The sequence below is a fragment of the Corvus moneduloides genome, chromosome 13 (genome assembly GCF_009650955.1).
Source record: "Corvus moneduloides isolate bCorMon1 chromosome 13, bCorMon1.pri, whole genome shotgun sequence".
Classification (NCBI taxonomy): Eukaryota; Metazoa; Chordata; class Aves; order Passeriformes; family Corvidae; genus Corvus; species Corvus moneduloides.
Genome location: NC_045488.1, coordinates 12,964,485 through 12,988,272, shown reverse-complemented (window position 1 = coordinate 12,988,272; position 23,788 = coordinate 12,964,485). Strand labels below are relative to the sequence as shown.

Sequence of the window (23,788 nt, the reverse complement as noted above, 5' to 3'; positions counted from 1 at the left end):
AACAAGTGTGAACACATGCCATTAGTGAGACCTTTACACTTTCACTGCTGTACCAAAGGCCATACCCACAAGCCCCCAGATGAAGCCATCAGGGCCAACCCCCAACTTCCTAGAGCTCTAAAGGCCTAAAACAGAGCAGCTCCTGGATATCCTGCTCTTCCTTTCAAATCCAATCATTTTAAACCAGACTGACAAGCACGGACAAGAAGTGCTGCAGGCAAAGACACCCATTACTAAATGGAAAAAGCTACAAGGTAGAAAAGAGATCAAATCTGCATCAGCCCAACTGCATGGGGTGCCAGTTGCAGCAGGGCAGGAACAAGGAGCCCAGTGCTTCTTGCACTGACACTGCTGAGCATGCCATGAAACTATACCTAGACTCATACTCGCTCTACCCATCTGTAAAATAAAACATCAATTTGCACCAGAGCCATATTAAAACCAACCAACCAACCAAACCAAAACCAACCAAACAGAAAGCCCAAACAAACAAAAAAACCAAACACAAGTACCAAAATGCAAAAAGAAAAACAAGAAAATAAGACCAAATCTTCCACATAAACAAACACAGGAAACAGTCAAAACAGGATAAGCACAGATCAGATGGAGAGCAGCAGGCTCAGGACCCAGTATTAAATGCTCAGATGTATGTGGGACACCAGGCACCTGCCAGCACAGAGGGCAGTTGCTGCAGGCCCTCCTGCCTTCCCAGTCACCTCTGCCCAGCAAACTGCCACAGCCAGCAGGACCAACAACTGGCATCAGGCATGGAGGATTGCCACGCCTGAGACATGCCAGGATGACAAGTTTTAACACCAACCCTGACATGGATCAGACATTTGTGGAGTCCTGCTTGCACAGGAAGAAAATACAGACCTTAAAGGCTACACAGACTTTACGGGCAACAAGTTTCTCCATGGCAGTCAGCATGACTGGGTAACGAATTTCTTTCCCTTCACTGTCCCGTTCCACTTTCCCATCCAAAGCAGGGGATTTGCGAGCCTCTGCATGGGCATAGTCCGGCCCAACAGTGTACACCTGGAAATACAGTGAGTTACACCTGACATAGCCACCAAGACTAATTGCAGCTTCCAGAAGGTACTTCTGCTGCAGACACAGAAAAGGAGATGACATGGTCTCACGCATTCCTCCTGCTGTGATCTACAGAGCATCCACTCCCTGCTTTGGGGCTGAAACTGCACAGTCAGCACCACAAAGCTTAAACACACATTCCAGGCCCTAAGTAGGACTAAGCAGAACCGCTGAACCTTCAGCTCCTCCCCCAGGCCTGGCAAAGGAAGGCACCGTTCCAGGCTTCTCCTTACCTTTACATCAGTACCATCCGTAGGCATGAATTCCTCATAAATGTAGGAGCCTGTCTTCCTCACACTGCTCTCTGGGGAGTACACACTGCTCCGGCTGCCAATCTGAGAGCACAGAATAAACACCTCAGGGAAGAGCATGGGGATCCTTTTCTTAGATGGAAGCAGAAAAGCAGAAGTTTCATCCCATATGTAGAGAATTTAGCAGACTTAGTGGATTGGCATCTTAGGCCCCCCAGCTGTTACTGCACACGTATTTATGGAGGACAAAAGAAACTGTAAAATGCAGGCAGCAGGTATGTAATTTTCCAGGCTTCGAAGAGGAGAAAAGTTGTTATAGACCATTAATTTGTCTCAAATCACTTCAAGGATATGGAACAAAAAAAAGTGAACGGAGACCTACAAAGTTAGGAGCCTAACTAATATGCAAATGAAAATTAATTACGACAGGTGATAATCCAACCAATTTAACTTCCTTCTAGGACCATGACTGATCTTATCAACATCGAGGATGATGTTGTTTTCATTTCTAGTAAGGCTTTGGATACATGCCTGTATCTTACCTAAAGGAACAATCATTTTAGGATTATTAATGGCAGATGTGTAACTGATTGGAAAAAAGATGCATCACAGCTATAACTGTTCACTGGCAAAGTGGGGGAAGTGAATAAGGGCAGATTTCCTGTGGAATCTAGGAATAAATACTGCCTTTATCACATGTGCAGGCTACTCTAAGATGGGAAGGGCAAGAATGATGTTAAAGGACAGGAACATAGGTTTTTTGAAAAATTCATCTTGATAAACCCAGGAAATGATCTGGAAAAAGCAGCATGCAATTCAGAAAGGGACACAGTGCTCCATAACTACAGGATACAGGTAACCAAGAGGATGGGGAAGGTGAAGCCAGCACTACCACTGAAATATGTCCTCCTGTGGTTCCCAGGTAGATGGGGTTGAACTAAAAGTTCTGAGAAGGTCTAAACTTCCCCAAGACAAAACCTTCCCTTCCCCTTCACCTGCTGCAACACTCCTTCCTGAAGCCACAGGGGTCTCAGATCTGTTGGTTCCAACACCAGCTCTGGAGACCCCTCCTCACCTTACGGAAGAGCCGCTGGCTGCCCCCACCTGCTGACGTCGGGTAGTAAATATACACATTGTGGTCTTCAGCACTGACTGGCTTCTCTACAAATGGCTTTGGGAAAACAGCTCCGTTTACCTCCACATGGTCCTCTCCTTCCACCAAGTTGCACTCTGAAGACAGAGCACAGCAGCAGCACATCAGGAAAGGTGAGGCAGTCCTAGTGCAGCCACAGCCCCTTCCAGGCCCATCAGATGGTTTTGCTCTTGGGACCTTTGCCCACAAAAAAACCCAACAGACTTATGAGTCAGGCCTCTTCGAGGTGACTGCCAGGATCTGTTCTCTGCAGACTATCTTAAATAGCAGAGCCTGAGGAAATGGATTTCAGCAGAGCTTGGACACCGACCTTCTGGTCTGTCAGGATCTCGATTGAGCACAGCATAGCGAGGCAGGTCTATTCCTTCTTCTTGAAGGATCCGATACACTTCACGCCTATAGAGGACAGAAGCAGTGTGAGAAGAGTCTAGAAGGTCCTCAGTACACGTCAAGGGAAAGACTTCACTCCCACTGATGAAGAACAGAGTCAAATGAACACAAAAAAGCATCAAGACAGACTGCAGGTACTTCCCAGCATATGCTCTCTGGACAAGTCCTACAGGCTATGGGATTTGCCTCAGTTCTGCTCCGGACACAAAAGCCCCAGAGTAAATCTCTACCTGGCCTAAACACGGACACTCAATTACTAGCACGTGCCCAGAGCACAGCAGCACACCCAGTACACACCACCTGCCCAGATCTGCCCTCTTGTCAAGCGCCCTGTCATACCAAGCTATCCAGTGCTCAGGCCAGGCAGAAGCAGCAGAGCCTTTTTTCATTTCGTGTCAAGGGACAAACCCCAGTTCTTTCACTACTTATACCTTGGGATCCCTGCCAGCACCCACATAACACTACTCACCACCCCAAAGACAGGGCAGGAGGTTTAGGATCTGTTAGGAGCCCTACTCACACACAGCCAAAGCAGCCTGGGCGTAAGAGCTGAAGTACGTGGCTGTTGGTGGCCTCTACCAACAGATGACTGAGAAACCTCACATGTCTGACCAACACACATTCCACAGATTCTGACCCAGCCTTGCTCCCAGTTTCTGACCCAGAGCCCCAGCTCACCACTTGGCTCTCCTGCTTAGAGACTAGTCTTTTTGCTTTAGTCATGGCGGCCTTGTTCTGTGAGAGCTCTTCCACTACCTACATCCCAGCCACTCCTTACAAGACATTTACACCAGAAAACAAAACATGGTTTTACATAATCTCAATGGTTTTACCCTCAAAGCCATTCCCCTCCATGCTTTGGGGAAACCCCAAAAAGCCACTGCTAAGGTCCCCTTCCTCCTCATCTCACTTGTTTGTGACCAGAAAAATGAAGTTTGCACAGCACGCTGAGAAGAATCAGAGGAAGAGGGAAGGGTCTTTAGTGGCTCACAGACACCCACCTGTCCTGGATGTAATACTGCATATCAAGGTCGTTGATCAGAAATGGCTTGCACAGCTTGGCATAAGCAACTGCCTTATCCAGGGGGAATCCTGAAATACAGGGTGAGGACAGAGGGGAAGGCTGAAAGGAAACTCCCTTGCCCACAGCTTAAGCAGGCTAAGGCCTGCTACAGATGCGTTACCTTTGGAGTGGAAGGATATCAGGCAGTCACAAGAGGGCCAGTTCTCCACCGGTTCATTCAGAATAACATCTTCCCCCATGATCACCACTGTGATGTACTCGAACTTGCACAGACGTTCCAGAATCTGTGTCATGGGCTTTGACTTGGACTTTTTGGTCATGGCACAGATTCCCACCACGATCTGCCGTTCTGGTGGCTGACAGAGGGGAAGACAGAGATCACTTTAGTAGCATTTAATATAACACTGAATAGGGGCCAAAAGCAGCCAGGAGCTGGAGATCATTTTTTCTGCATACTGTTTCTGGAGGTTACAGAAAAAAATTAATGTTTTCTTTCTGCAGAGACACCTTTGCTCTTTTCACAGGTGCCAGAGTTTTCCTCAAAAATCTCTCTGGTGAAACAGAAAGGTTTACAGGAGTGTCAGGTTAAGTTTCTAGAACAAAGAAATCCACTAGTTTTCCCAAATCAGGTCTGCAAGCAAAAACGCTGGATTTCCTGAAGCAGTGAGCACAGCAGCATGACGTAATGTGTCCTATCATAAATGCCACTGCCTTGTCCCACAGCTGTGCCACACAGCCAGGTGCTGTGTCCCCTGCAGTCCCAACTACCTGCAGCCTCAGCAGTAACCATGCAAAACCTGGCTGAGACACAGGGATTCTGCACAGGTGCTTCAGCCCAGAATGCTGGGACCTCCTTACCGACTCCTCCTCTTCATCATCTTCAAAGAAATCGGTTTCGTCTGTCTTCATGTTTGATCCCAGAAATTCTGTCTCATCATCTCTGGAACCGACAACAAACCTGGGAGTGGAGTTCTCTCCCTCACTGGAGGTCGTCGGGGACGACATTGCAGCTTCGGTGGCCAACCATCCCGCTCTGGAATTACAGTGTGCAAAAGGGGTCAGATGCAGGGCGATCCCCGGGGCCAGCTGCGTGATGGAAACAAGTGATGGTGGGGAGGGCAGGGACTGATCTGGCATGAGGGATGGTGCTGCCCAGCACAAAAGGAGGAAATAGGAAGACACTCTCAGGGTGGGAGGGGATCTGGAATTCTGGAACATTTTAGATAAGCAGCTCCATTTTCCAATTAACCCCCTTGCACTGGGACAGTGTCATCACCAGCACTGAAATAGTGTAACCCTTACAGTGATGCATGTCCAGCTGCTGCCTAAATCATGGACAGGCACAGGGGACACTCTTGCAGACTCATATGCCCAACAACATCAACTGGGACTCCAGAAGTCAGGATAAAGCTCAGGTCAGTGACAGTGACTTTCCAATTGCAAATTTTCATCCTTTCAGCTCAAGAAGACCTACAGTAACAGAGAGAACAGTTTGAGGGGTGCAGGAGTTTGCAGGGAGGAGGGAAAACAAGTGAAAACTCTGGCAGGAAAAGAGAACACAGGGAGCATCAGCAACAGTTTGGGTTGCAGCTCAGAGTGTCTGGGTTTGCAAGCTGGCATAGAAACACAGAAGGGATCCATCAAGATTGAGTCCAGCTCCTGGCCCTGTACAGACGTCCCAAGAATCCCACCATGTGCCTGAGAGCATTGTCCACAGGCTTTTTGAACTTAGATAGGCTTAGTGCTGTGACCACTTCCCTGGGGAGCCTGTTCCAGTGCCCAACCATCCTCTGGGGAAAAATCCCTTTTCCTGATACCCAACTTAAACCTCCCCCAACTCAGCACCAGCTGTTTCCTCAGGTCCTGCCACCAGTCACAAAGAGCAGAGATCGGAGCTGCTCCTTGGCTGCCTCTCAGGAGGATGTTGAAGATTGCAATGAGGTCTCCCCTCAGTCTCCTCCAGGCTGAGTGCCCTCAGCCACTCCTCATAAGGCCCCTCCAGACCCTTTCCCATCCTCATGGCCCTCCTTTGGAAGCTCTCTAATGCTTAATGTGTTTTTTTATATTGCAGTAACCAAAACTGCCCCAGAACTCAAGGTGAGGCTGCACCAGTGCAGAGTAGAGTGGAACAATCACTTCCTTTGACCAGCTGCTGAATGTATGTTGTGAGTTAAAAATTCCAGGAAAGGAGCATGTCCTCCACTGTCACCAACAAGAGCAGCACTGCCTGCCCCAGAAGGGACAGAGTCTGAACACACCATTCAACTGACCTGTACATGCCAAGGACACAGCTGTTCACCGTTGACCTAAGCCGCACCCACACAAGTGTCAAGCAGGTGTCTTTCACTGTGCTTTTCCTAATTATAAAGTGGCCAAAAGCATTCCTCCTGTGTAAGTGAGGGCAACGTTGAGGAGAGGACATTGTGAACACCTCATGTTATTAAATACTTCCTAAAACTGGACATGAGACACTCTCTGCTGTTGCTTCTCACATTCTCACATGATTTCCAGCATTCCCTAGATTAAGCGTTACTGAATTTCCTCGTCTTTAGTGATGCCTTCCCTTACAGCCAGGACGCAGCACAAGACTGCATTGCCACATACAGCTGTCAGTTCCCAGTCCTCCAGCAGCAATAGGAGGCACACCCCAAAGTCATCAGCCTGCTGCCAGCACGACATCAGGGCACTCAAGAACCCCCTCACTGGGAACAACAACAGAAGATTGCCTCAATTCATCTGAGCAGGGTGGGAAATGCAAAAGACACAGAGCAATCCAGCTGCTTGTGAAATCCCCTTGGAAATAAGAGTAGAATAATGCAGGCCTCCAGGCAGAAAGGCAGCGCGGTCCCAGAAAGAGCAGGAAATGTAACAGGTAAGTGTTCAGAGAAAGTGCTGGAGCAGAAGTGCATCAGACAAGGACCCGCAGCCACAGTACCCGGCACTGGTTGTACACAAGCCCATCAGCTGTCACGCTGGATCTACTGGGGGAGCGGACACCAACCCAACAGAAACCACACAGGGGACACAGCAAGCCTGGACTTCTTACATACCACACCAAGGATGATCTCCTCCATCTTACTCCCATGCACCAAGCCCAGTGCTGCTGCTCCCACAAAATCCTCAAAGCACAGCACACAACTGGCACTGAAATGTCTCGATCAGCAACAGTCAGAGCTGTAACTCGCCATCAGTGCTCGCTGCTAGTGGGAGGAACAGCGTTGGCAGACCAGGCTATAGAGGCATTCACTGTGCACTCCACATAGCCCTGCTACCTCCAGAGGAGGACAAGAGTAGGATTCCCAAGATACTCAGGAACCATTTTCATGCCTGTGTCCTCTGCCTCAGCACACCAGTGCAGAATGAGCCCTTAGCAGGTACACTATCAGCTTGATGGCTGATGATTTAATGAAGTGAAGCAAACCATGCAAAAGGAGGAGGAGGGTTATTTTCTCCAATCCCTTACTCTCCCCTCCCTCCTGTAAAAAAAAGATCAAGCAGCAGGAAAACCTTTGCCCTAAGAACTCAGAAAGCACCAACTTCTCTACATTCCTGCTCCTATCCCAGAGAAAAATTCTCTTCCCTGCTCTATAGCTCTGTCTCAAGGCCATGATACCATACTCAAATCAGGTAAAAACTCAGAGCCTCACTGAAGCTGACAGCCGCTGACAGATCAGGCATAAATTCAGTGTTGAGTTTATGCTGCTGACTGTGTCATCCAAGGGAGACAAGAGCATTAATGCAGCTCCGGCACATGCACACAAAAGGTAAAGATGATTCTGGCTCTGATGTCAGCAAGGAAAGCCTCACGATTTCAGGTGTGGGGAGAGCATTAACCAGAACCTTCTTCTAGTTTTTCTTAAAAGCAGATTCCTTACCGTAGACTTACACCAAGCAACTACAAGCTCTTAATGAAACAAAACTTTCAGCTACAGGCATAACTAAGGCATCAAAAACTCAGACTGTTGCTCTTAAATGGACACAGGCAAGTGGAGCTCTATTCTGGTATCTAAGGACAGTGACAGGAGGTTTACCCACCACACCTGAGCCAGCTCTAGTGCTGAACTGTCACAGGGCTCATATGCCAGGAGGGTGGCAATTGCCATTATGGAACCCTTACAGGTTCCTGCACGGAACACAGCTCGAACCTTTTCACACCAACCACAGCACGACGATGGTTCTGTCCCTGTTGACATGAGCTAACTGCTCATGGAAGCCACAGATTTTGCTCAGTTCCCAGTTGCTGAGAGTGCTATGGGCCTCACCTCTCACTAATCACAGCAAGAAAATTCAGTGTTGAGTTTATGCTGCTGACTGTGTCATCCAAGGGAGACAGCATTAATGCAGCTCCAGCACATGCACACAAAAGGTAAAGATGATTCTGGCTTTGAGTCAGAATATTCAGGCTTGGTAGTCCTGTCACAGACACAGGAGGAAGCACATGCCAGCCGCTGCAGCTAAAGACTTCCCTGCTGCACTTCCAAGAAGGGCAGCTGTGATCTGCTGCACAGTCATACCAAAGGTTGCCATCATCACCCAATCAGCAATCCAAACCTGCTGACACACAACCCTAAATGGAGCCATAGACCTTGCCTCCGATGTCCTTGGACTGATTCAGCTCCCTAGATTGCCCTGTATTAGTGATAAGAAATAAGACAGTAAATTGTTTTCCAGTTCCCCAGCAGGTCATTCAGGTGCTGTTCAGATAAGGGTGCTCACAAAGTAAAGAGATTCTTTGTGCCCTGCTTCTGAGGTACCAGACATTTAAGAGAGAAGGTATGATTAGGTCTTGTACTAAGTTTGTGCTCAGTGGGCATTAACCAACCAAAGAGTGGGTTTACCTGTCAGGGTTTTGTTTCATTTTGGTTTTTAAACAAAAGGTGCAGATGCAGGTGCAGTCTCTGTAGTGCCAGGCTGACGGACAGGAACGTGGCTCATCATATTGCCGGTGGCAGGAATTTGGGTTACCCCGGCAGCCAGAAAGTCTGCAAGGATGATCCAGCTTAGAGACTCACAGCCTAGCCAAGCCAGGTCAGGTACATGTAGGATCATGACTTCTAAGAATACATGTAGCTGGCATTTTAAAACACTAATGCTGGCAATGTTTTGTAGATCTACCTGAAACTACTGACATCCCTACAACCAACCAACCAACCAACCAGTCCAAAAAACCTAACTCTGAAAGGTTAGGCCCTGAGCAGCAAAGCAACTTTGCATGACCAGTGATAGACAGAGAGTTACTGTCACAAGGGCTTTTGCATTAAGGTTAATTCCATACTTAAAAATGGTGAAAGCTGTACTCTTATCATGGGCACTCAATTGCTTCAGAACAGGAAGAACACCTATTCTAGGGTTAATAATTAAAACTATTTTAACACGGTGTATCAGAGAAATCCCTCTGTTCCGGTAACACAGGCGTTCAAGGTGTTCACAGCCAAGAAGCTGAAGTCAAGTTCAGTCTATTCAAGCAGCACTTTCAGTGAGGCCGGATACAACAGCTGCAAACACGGCGAGCGGAGCAGAGGGGAACACTGAGTATTGCGGGGCACTGCACAGCTCCTGCTCACCTCCTCCTAAAGATCTGCTGCAGAATCTTGGTTTATCCCGCACACTGAGCAGTGCTGTACCGCGCATAGCGGCGAGACCCGTCCGTGTCTTACATTGTTCATAACTAAATATTTAATGCGTTTCCTGAGTCTGTAAAGCGTGAAACTCCTCAGCAGCGGAATTCCCCCGACACGGTCACTGTCACTGTCACTGAGGGTTTATTGCAGGGGGGGCCGCTGCCGCTCTACCCCGCGCACACCGTGAGGGCTTCACAAACGCCAGCCCACCAGGCTCGGGGGAGAGAGCGGCCCCGGAGAGCGGGGCAGGGGCCGGGGCGGGGACCGGGACCGTGTCGGGAGAGCGGCGCGACCGCAAGCAGCCACGGATACGGCGAGCCGCCGCTGCTCCGAGAGCGGGCAGGCACCAGCACCACGCCGGCACGTACAGGCCGAGCGCGGCGGCCCCGAGCGGCCTGGAGGAGCCGCGCCCGCCGCTGCGCCCGCGTCGGGCGGAGCTCCCTCGCCGTGGGGGGCCGGACCCCGGGCCCGGCAGGCACAGGCGAGTGGCGGCGGCGGGCCGCGGGGGCGGCAGGGGACCGGGCCGCGCCTCCCCGTGGCTCCGCCGCTGCCGCCCACCCGGCGCTCCCCGACAGCCGCCGACATTCAGGGCCCAGCAGCGGCGCGACCCACGGCCGTACCCCTCCCCGCCTTTCGCTTCGCTTCGCTTCCCGCCCCGGCCCCGGCCCTGTCCCCGGCCCCTAGGCCGCCCCTGCCCCCGCCGGCGGCAGCAGGGGGCGCCACGCCAGGCGCCGCCATTTCCCTCCGCTCACCTGCGGCCTCCGAGCGCACCCTGCGCTGCGGGCGCTGCCGCCAGCCAATCACCGCCTGCTGACGGCCGCAGGCAGCCAATCGGCGCGGAGCAGGCGGGCCGGCCGGGACGCGAGCGGGCACAGCGTGGCGGCCCCTGGCGGCGGCGGCGGGACCTGCTGCAAGGCCGGGCGCGCCGCGCGCACGTGGGCGCGAGCCCCGCGCCGGGTCCGTGCTGCAACGGCGAGCGCGCGGCTGCACCGGGCGGGACACGCGGCCGTAGCGGCCGTACCGGGCTGGGCGCGCGGTTCTACCGGGCGGCCGCTTCCCGTGTGCCGGAGCAGCCCAGCGGTGCGCCAGCAGCTCCCGTCCCGCGGGGGTCTGCGGGTGTGGCGGGCACGGAGCACTGCAGGAGGGCTGGTGACCGCCGAGAACCGGCCCCCGACCCCGCGACCCATCACGGGTCGTATTCCGTCGAGGAGCCGCGGTCGCCGCTCCCGGCTTCAGGTGGACGAACTTTGACTCGGCCGCTCCCCCTCGCCCCGGGGCGCGGCGAGGGGCTCCGAGGCGTGGGTCCCGGTGCGGAGCCGGCCCGTCTCGGCACAGCCGCCCCTCCGGCGCTGTCCGGCGAGCGGTGCTGAAAGCGGCGGCGGCCTCGGTGGGGCGGGGCGTGGCGGGGCGGGGCAGCCAAGCAGGTGGCGGTGCCGCCAGGCCCCCCCCGTGCCCCGCCGGCTCCCCGCCCCCCGCGCGCCCCGCCGCCGTTCCCGTTCCCATTCCCGTTCCCATTCCCCTCACGTCCGCTGCCCGCCCCGGCGCGCTTGCTCCGCCGCTCCGCCATGGCCAGCACCTTCGCCCGCGCTCTCTCCGCTCGCCGCTCCGCCGGCCTCCTGGCCATGGTGGGCGCCGGCTCTCTCGCCGCCGGCTTCCTACTCGCCCGGGACTCGGTCAGCGCGGGCGACCGTCAGCGTCGGCGATACCCGCCCAGGTAATGTGCGCGGGCGGCGGGGGCGCACGGGCGGGGGGCGGCGGGCGGGGAACGATCCATGCGGCACCGGCACCGGGGGAGGGCGCGGGGGCCGCCCCCGGCTCGAGCCTGGGCGGCGGGTCCCGGAGCGGCTTATGGGGGCGGCGCGATGGACGCTGCTCTTCCATGGCGGGAAGGACCGGGAGGCCCGTGAACCAAGCCCCGTCGGCCCCGGGGCCCCGGGCGACGAGGGGGACGGGGCGGCCGCAGGGGCTCAGCCGTGTTGGCCTCGGGCTGCTGGTCACCGGCTGCGTGGGCCCCGCCGTCCCCGCGCACAAGGACACCGGCACAGCCGCGCCCCGGGCGCGGTCCCGCGGGGACCAGAGAGCGCGGGTCCCGGCATTCCGGGGTTCGTCGGGGTTGCGGCGGGCCCCCTTCACGGGACCCGCGCTGACAGGGACTGTGAGGGCTGCGGGGGCCGCCCCGGGCACATTCCCGTGTCCGGGAGTTGGCTCGGGGTGCTGCGGTCCAGGCAGGGCGCCCCAGAGCTGCCAGCTGCCCCGGGTGGTCCCAGAGTACCAGGACAAGCCGCTGTAGCCGGGGGCATGCGAGAGCGGGAGGAGACAAATGCTTAGCAGTTGGACTGGGGTCCCGGGGGACTTCCCGGGATGACCAGGAAGGGCAGAGATGGGGGTTGTTTGGGAGACGGGCCAGCCTGGGAGGCAGCAGTGCTGGGACCCCCTGTGCCAGTGGGGACATACCCCAGGCTCGGCCCAACAGAAGCCAGGGAGACTTTGCTAATGTCCTGGTAGGAACAGGATGGAGCAAAGGGTCCATTTTGTCCTGCTGGCAGAACACCCAGGATCTCTGACTGTGGGAGCTGGTGTCAGAGCAGCCCCTGGCCCGACCTCATCTGGCTGTACCAGCCTTCCCACGCGCCTGCCTTTGGGACAGGGACTCCTCTATTGAAAAGAAAAGCTTTGCTGGCAGGTCCTGGCTCTTCCCTCTCTGGGCCAGTTTTTAAAGGGAGAACTGGAGGGACCCGTGGGTGCTGAGCAAGCAGCCCCATGGGTAGATTTTGGACAACAATGAGATGTGCAATCAGGACTTCTGGGAGGTAGGCACAGAGTTGAGCTGGGCCAAGTGGACGCATACATGGCCACAGTCTGGCTTAGGAGTGCTTTTGAGGTAATGCTGGCTCTGAAAGAGCCCTGGCCCTATTTGTACACCCGGTGCCTGATCCCTTAAGCCAGATAAGTGTCACAGCTGCAGCACAATGCTAAGGTTCAAGATCTAGACCAGAAGCTCACACGTCACTCCCCTCCAAACTGCTCTTTGCTGTCCCTGGGAGCCCAGCCGGGCTGGGAGGGCCAGGTGCCTCACATTCCCATAGTTCTGCTCACCATCGCTTGCCATGGCAAGTGGGGCTGGAGGAGACGGAGGCTGGTCCTGCCCAGTGTTTGTGCTGCCAGCCCTGAGGAGCATAGAGGGGCACGGCACCAGACAGGACTGGACGCAGTAACTGCCTGTGTCTCACGAGGCCTAGGCAGAGTAGGAATGGGGCCAGGGCCAGAAGGGGAGAGGGACATGGTGGCCACCAGCCAGTCCTTATGCTGGCAACAGCTGCTTGGCTTAGCACAACCTAGAGGCGGGCCAGGAAAATGAGGACTGAGTTTTCCTGCCCATCTCAATGCCAGCAGAGACTGTGCACAGGGGAGGAGCAGGGTGGGAAGGAGGCAGCACGTTGCTGCTCCGAACACCGGCAGCTGCTGCCATCTCTGCACCAAATGCCGACAGTCAGAGCAGTGTGTTGTGGTGCTGCATTGCAGGCTGGGAGCCCTGTGCATGTGGAGGGCTGGCAAGGAGCTGGCATTGGCGCTCTGGCAAGCTGCGTTGGACTACAGAAAGCTGGGGACAGAAACTGAGTGATTTCATAGAATGACAAAGGCCGGATGGTATTGATTATTTACCTCCCGAGAGGTGGGATGTTTTCCAGCTTTCTGAACAACTGCAGAGATACAGACGTCAGATCAGGAGGGGATGAAATCAAGGTGGGGCTGTGGTAAAATGAGCCTCCTGGGGGGTTCTGTTCAGATGGGAATGTTTTTGTGACAGTGCTGACACTTGAAAAGAACCTAAACAGAGCCCTAGGGGTGAGCTGCAATCCCTCAGTCTGCAGCCGACTTGCTTGAGGATTCTGCCCCTCTAGTCTTTAAGTTAAAAAATGAGAGACATTGACAGCAGAACCTGAGGGTTCTGAGCAACACTACGCAGCCTCCTGTCAGAAGTACTGTAGTATAAATGGCCATGCTGGGAGGACACAGGCATTCCCACATCAAGGAGAAATGGGCCCCGTGTGCCTTCTGCCAGGTGGGTTCTACGACAGGCATGGCACTGCATTTGGGCCACCACATTGGGGCTCCCTGCCAAAGCATCTCCAGACAAAGCCCAAGTCCCCTTCTCCCTGCATAAGCAAGCCTCATGCTTGGCTGCCTGCAGCAACCTGCCAGCTCCCAGTTCCATGCTGCCACACAGGGTCTGCTGCTCACCCCACACACCCCCATGCCTCTCCAGAGGCATGTGCAGCTGGGACTGCCTGGGCACCACAAGCCAGTGGTGCCAGGAAGGGCACTGGAGGCTACCAGATTAGAGGTGAAGAGCTGTGGGGAGGTGCAGGTGGCTGTCACTTCCAGAGAAGCTGCCTAGTCAATAGACGGCGGGCTAATAATCCCTCCTGGCTGCTGAGCAGGTCTGCTCTGGGGTGAGGCACCTGCTTGCACAAGGGCAGAGAGGGCAGCTGCTGCAGGCAGCTGCACCCCGAGGTCATGGGCAGGACAGCAGGCTGAGGTGAGCACAGGACAGTGTAGGCGGCAGTGCTGAGTTGCACTCCTGGCAGACATCCATTCTGCCAGCCTCTGCAGCCAGGCAGGAGCCCACAATACCACAGAACTGTGGAATCATGGAATCATTGAGGCTGGAAAAGACCTTTAAGATATCAGTCAGTGCTGTGGCACAAAACAAAAATTTTGTTTGTGGGAACAAAATATATGGTGCTGAAAGGGTCATAATTTTAAAACCAGCCTTGGGGACCAAAACCAAGGGGTCAAAGTAGCCCAAGTGCAGCATCATCTTGACATTATGACAGAAGACCCCTGGACACCCTGAGCACATGGCAGGAGTGTGGTGCCATTGCCAGAGCCCTCCAGTCCCAGCCTGGACACAGCCTCCCTCACTGGCTCTGTGGCACCTCGGTGAGCACAGCGCCAGGTGCTCAGGACCTTCACCCCGGCATTACCCTGGTGGTCCTGGCAACATCCAGCTGAGTTCAGGTGCTCTAGAAACGCTGAAGAGATTTGCCCTGATTTGCTGGCTGTGGTCTGGGGCTGTTCAGGGAAGGGTGCATTCCAGCCAGTGTGGTCAGGACTGCAGCAGGCACAGCACCTGCAGGCAGAGCCTGGAGTCTCAGGGTTTGGATGCTGAACACCTCAGGAAAGGTGTAGACAGCTGTGGCAGACAGCATGCTTCAACCCATAGCAGTCTCCTGCCTGCTGGGAATAAGCTGGCTTTCCTTAGGAACCTCTACTGCTCCAGGGCATCCTCTGTCATGTAGAAAGCACAGCAAGTGGTCCTGGCATGCCCAGCAGCATGACCCATGGTGGAGCAGTGGAGCAACCTGTCCAAGTGTCCCATTCTGATCAGCAAATGCTTTTTACAAGTGTGTCACCCTGGGGAGAGAGTGGCCAGCAGATGACAGGGGCAAAAGCAGTGAGGGAGGCCAGGACAGGCTGCATCCCATACATGCCACATCAGCCTCTTAGCTGGATCATCTCATCAGGGCACAGGTCTGTGTGTGGGTTGGGAGAAGCCCTCAGCCCTGGGACAAGTGCTTGTCTGGAGCAAATGCCTCCTTGTGCTGGTCCGGGCAGGAGCTGCTAGTGCTTCCCCACATGATGCAATGGCAGCCCTACCTCCCTTTGTTTCTGCACAGTACAGGAAGCCATGAGCAGTAGCCAAGCTGTGGGCGAAGGGCCACATTCCTTGGCCTGCAGACACAGGGGAGGAGGCAGTGGCAGCCACAGGGCTCTGCATTGCAGCACAGGATTGGTGCTGGCAGCCATACCAATGCCCAGCGTGAGCACTCAGCCCAAGAGCAGGAACTGAGCACAGGCAGGCGCCAGGACTTGCTGCTAGTGCTGATGTCCAACTGTTGCTCCCAACAGCCAGACCTGCGCTAGTCCAGGCACTTTTTCTCCCACATGGATCCCCCCCAAGCTATGTCACCCCCAAAGCAGGCCTTTCTCAGAAGGGGAGACAGGTGTCCCCAGGGATGCAGGACCCCCTCCAGCCACCAGCCAGGTCTCCTGGGCTGACAAGGGCCAGTCCTGTCCCACTAAGGTGAGTGGAGGCACCCTCGAGAGAGATTTGGCCAAGGCAAGCGCTGGCAGGGTCCTGCCCTGCCAATCTCCTGGTAAGCACAGAACAAGTACAAAGCCTGTCTAAAGTGGGAATGAGGTCAAGGGACAGCCTCCCACTAAGCTGATTAGAGGAAAGCATCCTCCTAATACAATAAACTGCACTGGGACTGTGTGGTTCCCACTGGCTGCAGATCAGGGTCAGCCAATCTCCTGCCCCACAGCATTCGGGGGGGCAGAGGCACGGGGGTCCAGGGGTCAAGCAAGCCCGACTACATGCCCTGCCTCCCCTACCCAGTGCATCAGCAGACAGGGAGCAGCCCCCTTCCGTTTGAGCTGGCATCAGGGCAGCCCCAGGGAGGATAAGGGGAGTGGGACCCCCCCTCTGCAGCCCAGCTGCCCTGGCAGCTCAGTGTGGCAATGGGCTCACATGGCCCCACTGCTCGCCTGGCAGGTTCTCCCGCACTGGGGCCCTGCTGTGTGTCTGATAAGGAGCCACTCCCTAAGGACTGGTCCAGATTTGCTTGTGGACTCTTGTCTTGGTTCAGTGCCAGCCCTTGGCTTGGGCTGCTCCCTGCCCTTGCCCTGCAACACCTGTAACTGCCTCCCTGCTCCCAGCTGTTGTGGATAAGCAGAGAATTTGACCCCTCCCTGAGTTCCCCTGCCCATACCTGCACCAAGAGTCTCTGTGGAGCACAGGTACAAGTGCTAGGGTCCCCTGGCCCCAAAGGACTCATTGGTGCTCCCTCCCACAGCGCTGAGTATCCCGACCTGCGGAAGCACAACAACTGCATGGCCAGCAACCTGACGCCAGGCATCTATGCCAGGCTCTGTGACAAGGCAACCCCAAATGGCTGGACCTTGGACCAGTGCATTCAGACTGGCGTTGACAACCCTGGCCACCCCTTCATCAAGACTGTGGGCATCGTAGCTGGTGATGAAGAGACCTATGAGGTGAGTGGCAGCCAGAGCCTTGTCTGCAGCAGCCAGAGGAGTCCCAGTACCCATGGTACAACCAGCAGCCTGGGGCATTACTCCCCACCTCCTCTTGCCCTGAGCAGCTGGAGAGGCCCCTGGAAAGTCTCCATGTGCTCCTGCAGGACACAGGGCTCCTTTGGAGAAGCTCTTCCTGGAGTCCTGCAGCCTCCTGCTCCACTTGCCCTGTGGATTGCTGTTGCACTGCAGGACACACTGTCCCCAACACTGGCAGTGTGGCCCTGCCGGGCTTGTGGCACGGGCTTCATGAAGCACTGGGTCTGCTGTACATTCTCCCACTTGCTTTCAGGTGTTTGCCGACCTGTTTGACCCTGTGATTCAGGAGCGGCACAATGGATACAACCCCCGCACCATGAAGCACTCCACAGACCTGGATGCCACAAAGGTGCAGAAGCTGGGCAGTGGGGCCTTTGGGGTAGGGCCCTGCCAGCACCAGAGCCACCCCATAAACCCCCTGTGGATCCTGTCTGTTCCAGATAAAGTTTGGCCAGTTTGATGAGCGCTATGTGCTCTCGTCCCGGGTCCGGACTGGGCGCAGCATCCGTGGCCTGAGCCTGCCGCCAGCCTGCACCCGCGCCGAGCGACGAGAGGTGGAGAAAGTGACTGTGGAAGCATTGAGCGGGCTCACCGGGGACCTGGCGGGCCGGTACTACCGTCTCAGTGAGATGACTGAGAAGGAGCAACAGCAGCTCATTGATGTGAGTCAGTGCAGCTCCTGGCCAGCCCTCCCCCCCGGGTGCATGCAGAGCAGGACCCCTTCCTGGCACTGCCTCTCTGGGAGGTTGTATCGTCCTTTTGCTGTCTTGTGCAACCAGGACCCCTGGCCTAGCAAGGCAGCCCAACAGCACGGTGCTGCTCAGTCCTCATGAGCCAGGAGCTCTCTGAAGTCAGCCCCAGCAGCTCATGGCCACCCCTGACTCTTGCCCCCATGTCCCTGCCCATGCCCAGAGGAAGGTGGGCTTGTGGCACTCAGCTCGTGCCCCACCAGCCTCTGGCACAGGGTGGGCTGTGCACCAGCAACCTTCTGCCTCCCAGGCCAGGAAGGCAAGGGCTCCTGCCTGGGAGAGCTGTGGTGAATCTCCTGCATGGCAGGTGGGACCAGTGAGACAGGGAGTACTGGAACCAGTGAGGGTGCCCTGGCTCCAGCCATGCAGCCCGGGTCAGCCCATGAACTCTATCTCCCTCCAGGACCACTTCCTCTTTGACAAGCCGGTGTCCCCGCTCCTGACAGCAGCAGGAATGGCTCGGGACTGGCCTGACGCCCGAGGGATCTGGTGAGGATCTGCCCTGGCACCAGGCAGCAGGGCAGAGATGGGGGATGATGCTACTGCTCCATCCATCTCACCCTTGCCATCCACATTTCCCATGTTTGCCACACCACAGACCCTGGCACGTGGCACCAGTGTCCCTGGGCTGTGCTCACCATGGGTTCTGTGGCCTCATCTGGGAGTTCCTTGTGCACCACTGTCAGCAATCTACTGTTCCCTACACAAACCACAGCATGGTACTGGGAAGGGGGACTGTGGAGCCAGTCCCAGCTGTCAATCCTGCCTGCTCTCCCCATCCTGCAGCACCTTGCACTCTAAGGCTGCCAAAAACCTGCAATTGCCTTCTGCTCCCTGGGCAATCCCCAGCACTCCTGGCTTCTGCACACTCTGTGTGACACCAAACCTACCCTGCCACGGACACATCTTACTGCTCCTCCCCAGCATCTTTGCAAAGCCATGCAACATCCCACACTCCCCCAGAGCAACAGCTAGCACACGTGTCCGCCCGTGCCACCCTCGCTGACACTGTGCCTTTATATGGAAAACACCTCCAGAGCACACACGGTCCCCAGCTCCAGCTGCACCTAATCCAGCCCTCCAGCACACACCCCATGCCTCACAGCCCCTTCCCGCTGCCTGCATGGTGCAGGAGCCATGCTGCTGTCCCCAGTCCAGGCTGGGTCACCACCATGCTGGCGCCCGCCTGTGCCCAAGGCACTGGAGACAGCTCCCATTGCCAGCAGTGATGCATGTGGATGGGCACTGGCCCATCTCCAAGAGCATCTCCTGGCTGCCCACCCTGGTGCAGTCAGCACACTGGAACCAAGGGCAGCACTGGCACCATGGTGGCAGGGGCACAAGGGGCACAGTTGAGAGGGCACGGGGTCTCTGTGAGCTGCCAGCACAGCCAAACACTGCCCTGTCCCTAGGCACAACCACCAGAAGACCTTCTTGATCTGGATCAATGAGGAGGACCACACACGTGTCATCTCCATGGAGAAGGGGGGCAACATGAAGCGTGTTTTTGAGCGGTTCTGCCGGGGCCTAAAGGAGGTGAGTGTCCAACAGCTTCTGCTGTGCCAGCCCCATGAACAGGCAGAGAGGGGCAGGCAGGGCTCCTGTGGTGCTGGCCCTCTGCACACAGCCAGGGCTGGGTGCTCCATGGCCAGGGCCGAACGACTGCTTGTGCCTCTAATTCAGGTGGAGCGGCTAATCCAGGAGCGAGGCTGGGAGTTCATGTGGAATGAGCGGCTGGGTTACATCCTGACCTGCCCCTCTAACCTGGGCACAGGGCTGCGAGCAGGTGTCCACATCAAGCTGCCACTGCTCAGCAAGGTATTACCATGGCTAGTTTTGGGGGGAGCCAGGCAAGGACTGTGGGGAGCTCAGCCACGAAGGTGCAGGACAGCATGGGACCCAGCCCTGGACCACGCTCAGGTTCCCCCAGGAGGCATAAGGTCCAGCCCTGCCTGCATTCCTGGCTGGAGAGGCCTGGGTCCCAAGCATCAGCCTGGCTCTGCTTAGGGCAGGACTCTGGGTGGGGTTGGTGACCCACTGACAGGATCCTGTGAGCAGCAGGGTGCTGCCCCAGGGAGCGTCCAGCTGCAGAGCCCTGACTCCCTTGTTGCTGGTCCTGCCGAGCACTGACACTTTCTCTGGGCACCAGGACAGCCGCTTCCCTAAGATCCTAGAGAACCTCCGGCTACAGAAGCGTGGGACGGGTGGCGTGGACACTGCAGCCAAAGGTAGCATCTTTGACATCTCCAACCTGGACCGTCTGGGGAAGTCAGAGGTGGGTGCCAGACAGAGCTGGGGAGGGAGGTTCTGGAATGTGTCTGCATGACAGGCCCATGCAGACACATGGGCCTGGGGCCAGCATGTGGGTGCTGGGAGTGGCAGTGCCTACCCTGCATGCAGCAGGACTGGCCAAATGCCTTACTGGGGTGGCTCCCAGGACAGTCCCTCAATCACCACATCTGTGCTCCTGGTGCAGGTGGAATTGGTGCAGCTGGTGATAGATGGTGTGAACTACCTGATCGACTGTGAGCGGCGGCTGGAGAAGGGGCAGGATATCCGCATCCCCTCGCCGCTGCCACAGTTCCGGCACTGAGTGGGACTGTGGCAGCGCCAGCGCTGTGGGACCCAGGTCCCCCTGTAGCTTGTGCAATCTCTGTGCCCAGCATGTTGCTGCATCCTGTTACCCACAATGCGTCAGGTCAGACCCCATAAACATGCACTGCTGTAGCCATGGCTCAGGCTTCTTCTTACCCCAGAACTCACCACCCCACTGACCTCCCAGCGCCCTGTCCCCCTGCAGAGGCACCACTCGGATTTCCCCCCAATCACAAGGCTTCACAACCACCACACATGGGCTCTGCACCCCCTGCCCCATCCCAATCACCCTGGCCACCTCCCCGTGCAGCTGGTACCAGGAGCGGTGCAGCAGGGCCAGGAAGTGCTGCATGGCTTCAGGTCCCACACTGAGCAGTAGACCCTGGAAGGTCTCTGGCATCTGAAGGTGCTCCTGTGGGAAATGTGTCTGAGCACCCAGGCAGTGGGAGAGCAGGAGCCAGTGGGCCCCATGCTCCTCAGGATCCTGGATGGGTTGTAGCCAGCCTATCCAGGATGGGCAGTGCCTGCACCAAGATCTCGAAGGCAGGAGCATCCTCACTGTCCTGGAGCAGGTCCCAGAGCACAGGCTGCAGGAGAGAGCAAGATTGCACTGCCTGTGCAATCCACACCTTCCCTCAGAGCTCCTGGCTCAGTGTCCCACAGTGAGTCTGTGGCAGCCTTGCTACAAGGATAAAGATGCAGGGACAAAGGGGAGTCTTCACCCTGAGCCAGAGGTCTGACCCCCAGCCTGGGGCTGGCTGCTCCCAACCACTGGTGGCTGAGCAGAGCATATGCACCGTCCAGCTCCCACCATGGCTGCCAGTGCACAAGAACTGTGGCCTGCACCCTGGCCCAAGCCTGCAGCCAGTAGGAGGGCTCCCTGGGTCTGTCACCCCAACTGCTGTCCTGCACCCAGGGAGACCCTTGCTTGCTGCCCCAGCACTGCCCCACTCAATGGGGGGAGCTCAGCAGCTCCCTCTTGGTCAAGGCCCTGTGCTCCCATCCTAGGTACCAGCCCACAGCTCACCAGATGCCTGTGGATGAGCAGCAAGTCCCACAAGGAGATGTTATCCAGGAGGCTGGAGAGGAGGATGGCCTTGCTCAGCTGCTCCCCGGCCACCTGTTGAGCCTCATCTTGTTTAGACAGGACCAGGCTGTGGTCAAGCAGGCACAGGAGGTACCTTGGGTTGGGGGGGATCAGCCTAGAGCCCTCCCCCTGGCACCGTGAGAACTGCGGGGACAGCCCCAGCAGGTGGGCAGCCAAGGCTGGCCAGAGCTCCAGTGTCCAGCCTGAGGGACAAAGGCAGGATGCTGCAGCAGGCAGCATCTCCCAGGCAGGGCACCCTGGGAATGTGCCCTGGTAACGGGCTGAGGGTATCCCAGCAGCTGGAGGAGGGAGGCGTTGGTGCACACCAGCTCCTGGAAGCAGCTGGGACACACAGTCCTGCACGGCTGCCAGCAATCAGCGTTCCCCCACACCCACAGGCTCCAGCCCTCAGAGGAGCAGGGCTCTGCTCCCAAGCTCTAATGCACTGGGCGTCTGCGCCCGGGACTGGGGACCGCCACACAGCTGAGAGTGCCACACCCGGAGGTTTGTGAGCAGAATCTCACGGCTTCCACTGCCCCGGAGTTGGATGCCCCCAGAGCACGCGGCTTCTCAGGAAGCAGCTCCAGGCGCCCTCCAGCATGTACCCAGTGGGGAGGTGCTCGGCCCCTAGCAGACCCCGAGCCGAGTGGGCAAAGAGCCGCTCCAGTATGGCTTGCTGGGGCCCGGCGTTCTCCCTCAGGGAGGTGTTGCTGCAGACCGTGGCACTGAACTGGGCAGGGTCGCGCTCCCGGCAGACCCACGCCGAGCGCCTGTCACCCGCAGATAGGTACCAGGCTGCGTTGACGCAGGCGGCCCCCGGGTCCCCCGGGCGCTGGCCGAAGTCCCGGAAGCTGCTGAAGAGGTTGCAGGAGAGGTAGACGATGAAGCTGGAGATGCCCGGCAGCCCGGGGACGCTATCGTTGCACACAGCCTCCAGTGCAGGCGGCAGGAGCGAGGTCTGGCCCCAGGGCACAGCCGCTGCTTCCCGGGGAACGGGGCTGGAGGCAGCCGGGGAAAGGCGGCGGGGCAGGGAGCACCCCAGCCGCGAAACCCGGGCGTCCCAGCTGCGATTGTGGCGGAAGCTCCTGAAAGACAGCACCTGGCCAACAGCCAGCGATCAGGATCAGCGATCCGGTGCGGCCCAGAGGAGCCGGTGTCTGCGGACCAGGGCCCGCTGCCCATGGCCGGGGCATCCGGCATGGGTCATTGCCTGTCCCGTCCTGACAGGGAACCCAGCAGGGCTCACGTCCGATCCCAATCCGCCCCCGGGAGCGGCCGCTTCCTCCGCGCTGCCGGAGCCGCCCCGCCGCAGCAGCTCCGCGCTCACCAGGCTCCCGGTGAACGACGTGGTCGTGCGGCGGTCCGACTCACCAGAGCAGCAGCCGTGGCAGCGTCCCTGCGGGAAGAGCGCGGCCGTCAGGCGGCACTGGACACCGGGAGCGAGCGCGGGGCCCGTCGCTAGCGGGGCGTGGGGCCCCCAGTGCCAGCGCCGCCGTCCGCAGCAGGGCCTCCCGCAGCCCCGGGACGCCGCCCCGAGGGGACCCGCATGGTCCGGGTCCGGGACTCGTGTCCCGCATCCCAGCCTGCCCAGCTCGAAGCTCCCGGTGCGACCGGGGCGCCGGGTGAGACCGCCCGTGGGAGAAGCCGAGGAATGGGACCGGCAGCCGCATCGGGCCCGCTGTTCGTTCGCCGGCCCCTAACTGGGCGAAGGGCCGGGAAAGCTGTTCCGCTGCCCCCCGTGCGGCCCTCGAAGTCAAGGCAGCCCTCCTTGCCGGCGGGCCCCCCGCAGGATCCAGCTCCTTAGGCGGCCTATGCCTGGGGGCCGGGGGTCCACCGCATCGTTGGGCCCGGGCCTATGTCACAGCCGGAACGTCGCTGCTCAGTAGCGGTCAGGCTTGGGACGCGGGGACGGGCGCGAGGTGTCGGGAGTGCAGCAGCGGTCTGTCCCGAGTCAGTTCCTGCGGGAAGAGCCCAGCTTATCGGGAGTGCAGAGCAACCCCCCCGGGAGCGGGTGTCTGCCCTGGGAGTCGTTCCCTGGGCCCGCGCAGTAGAGGGGAACGGCTCTAGAGTAGGCAAGGGATGAGGGAGCAGAACCGGCCCTCGAGCACGCATCTATCCACGGTGCCTGCGCTCCCGGAGGGCCGTTCTCACTCGCCGGGGCTGGGTCCTGCAGCACCAGCAGAAGCAGCATCCCCAGGTTGGGAAGGGAAGAAGCTATTTCTGCGTCCTGCGGGCAGCAGGAGCGAGCCACAGGGAGACAGACGAGGTCCCGCAGGTCCCGGAGCCCGGCTCCAGCCCCCGCCGCTCCCGCATTCGCTACGGCTCCCAGCCTTTCTCCGACACTGGTAGCCCCAGAGACCCCTGTCCCACAGACCGCCGAGACGTACTTGTGAAACACCTGATACTTCCCCCGGCATGGGACCCTGCCCGGTCCCTGCCTGCTCACGCCGCTCCTGCCGCTGGCCGCCCAGGGCGCGACGGAGCTGACTCCCGCTGGCCAGCCCCACCACTGCAAACGGTGCCGCGCTTGTGCATTATTGATTACGGGAACCCGGCAGGGGCGGAGGCAGCCGGGCGGCAGGGCACTGCCCAGGGCTGTGGACACTGCCCGGCCCGGGGGCCCTGCCTGCCCCGCGCTGGCCGGGAAGGAACGGCCCGGCCCGGCCCCGGCAGCGCTGGCGGGGCGGTG

At 57.8% G+C, this 23,788-nt stretch overlaps 2 protein-coding genes across 11 annotated transcripts in view; one reads left to right on the top strand and one right to left on the bottom strand.

The window, feature by feature from the left end:
• Positions 1-10,385, bottom strand: part of PPIP5K1 (diphosphoinositol pentakisphosphate kinase 1) — a 44,986-nt gene extending 34,601 nt beyond the window's left edge. For 2 of the 10 annotated variants that reach the window (XM_032123061.1, XM_032123062.1), the window contains exons 1-8: positions 8,749-9,759; positions 4,769-4,943; positions 4,071-4,266; positions 3,888-3,978; positions 2,807-2,892; positions 2,419-2,573; positions 1,326-1,427; positions 877-1,038 (exon numbers count right to left, since the gene is read on the bottom strand). In XM_032123061.1, the coding sequence (XP_031978952.1) occupies positions 877-1,038; positions 1,326-1,427; positions 2,419-2,573; positions 2,807-2,892; positions 3,888-3,978; positions 4,071-4,266; positions 4,769-4,943; positions 8,749-8,768 (987 nt within the window). In that variant the 5' untranslated portion in view covers positions 8,769-9,759. Of the gene's footprint in view, positions 1-876; positions 1,039-1,325; positions 1,428-2,418; positions 2,574-2,806; positions 2,893-3,887; positions 3,979-4,070; positions 4,267-4,768; positions 4,944-5,212; positions 5,381-8,748; positions 9,795-10,283 lie in introns of those variants that run through there. The other 8 variants (XM_032123058.1, XM_032123065.1, XM_032123066.1 and 5 more) reach the window with 8 other exon arrangements.
• A 615-nt stretch (positions 10,386-11,000) lies between these two features.
• On the top strand, positions 11,001-20,144 carry CKMT1A (creatine kinase, mitochondrial 1A). Its single transcript, XM_032123068.1, has 9 exons — positions 11,001-11,245; positions 16,392-16,590; positions 16,922-17,017; positions 17,109-17,330; positions 17,821-17,906; positions 18,830-18,953; positions 19,101-19,235; positions 19,567-19,692; positions 19,894-20,144. Exons 1-9 carry the CDS (start codon positions 11,097-11,099, stop codon positions 20,008-20,010), a joined length of 1,254 nt encoding a protein of 417 aa, XP_031978959.1. The 5' UTR covers positions 11,001-11,096; the 3' UTR covers positions 20,011-20,144.
• Positions 20,145-23,788: the final 3,644 nt, after the last annotated feature.

Excerpts from the sequence above, each read along its gene's own strand:
- CKMT1A (XM_032123068.1), top strand. The coding sequence starts at position 11,097 with ATGGCCAGCACCTTCGCCCGCGCTCTCTCCGCTCGCCGCTCCGCCGGC. Across the intron at positions 17,907-18,829 it reads CCTGACGCCCGAGGGATCTG|GCACAACCACCAGAAGACCT; the intron begins GTGAGGATCTGC and ends CCCTGTCCCTAG. Across the intron at positions 18,954-19,100 it reads TCTGCCGGGGCCTAAAGGAG|GTGGAGCGGCTAATCCAGGA; the intron begins GTGAGTGTCCAA and ends CCTCTAATTCAG.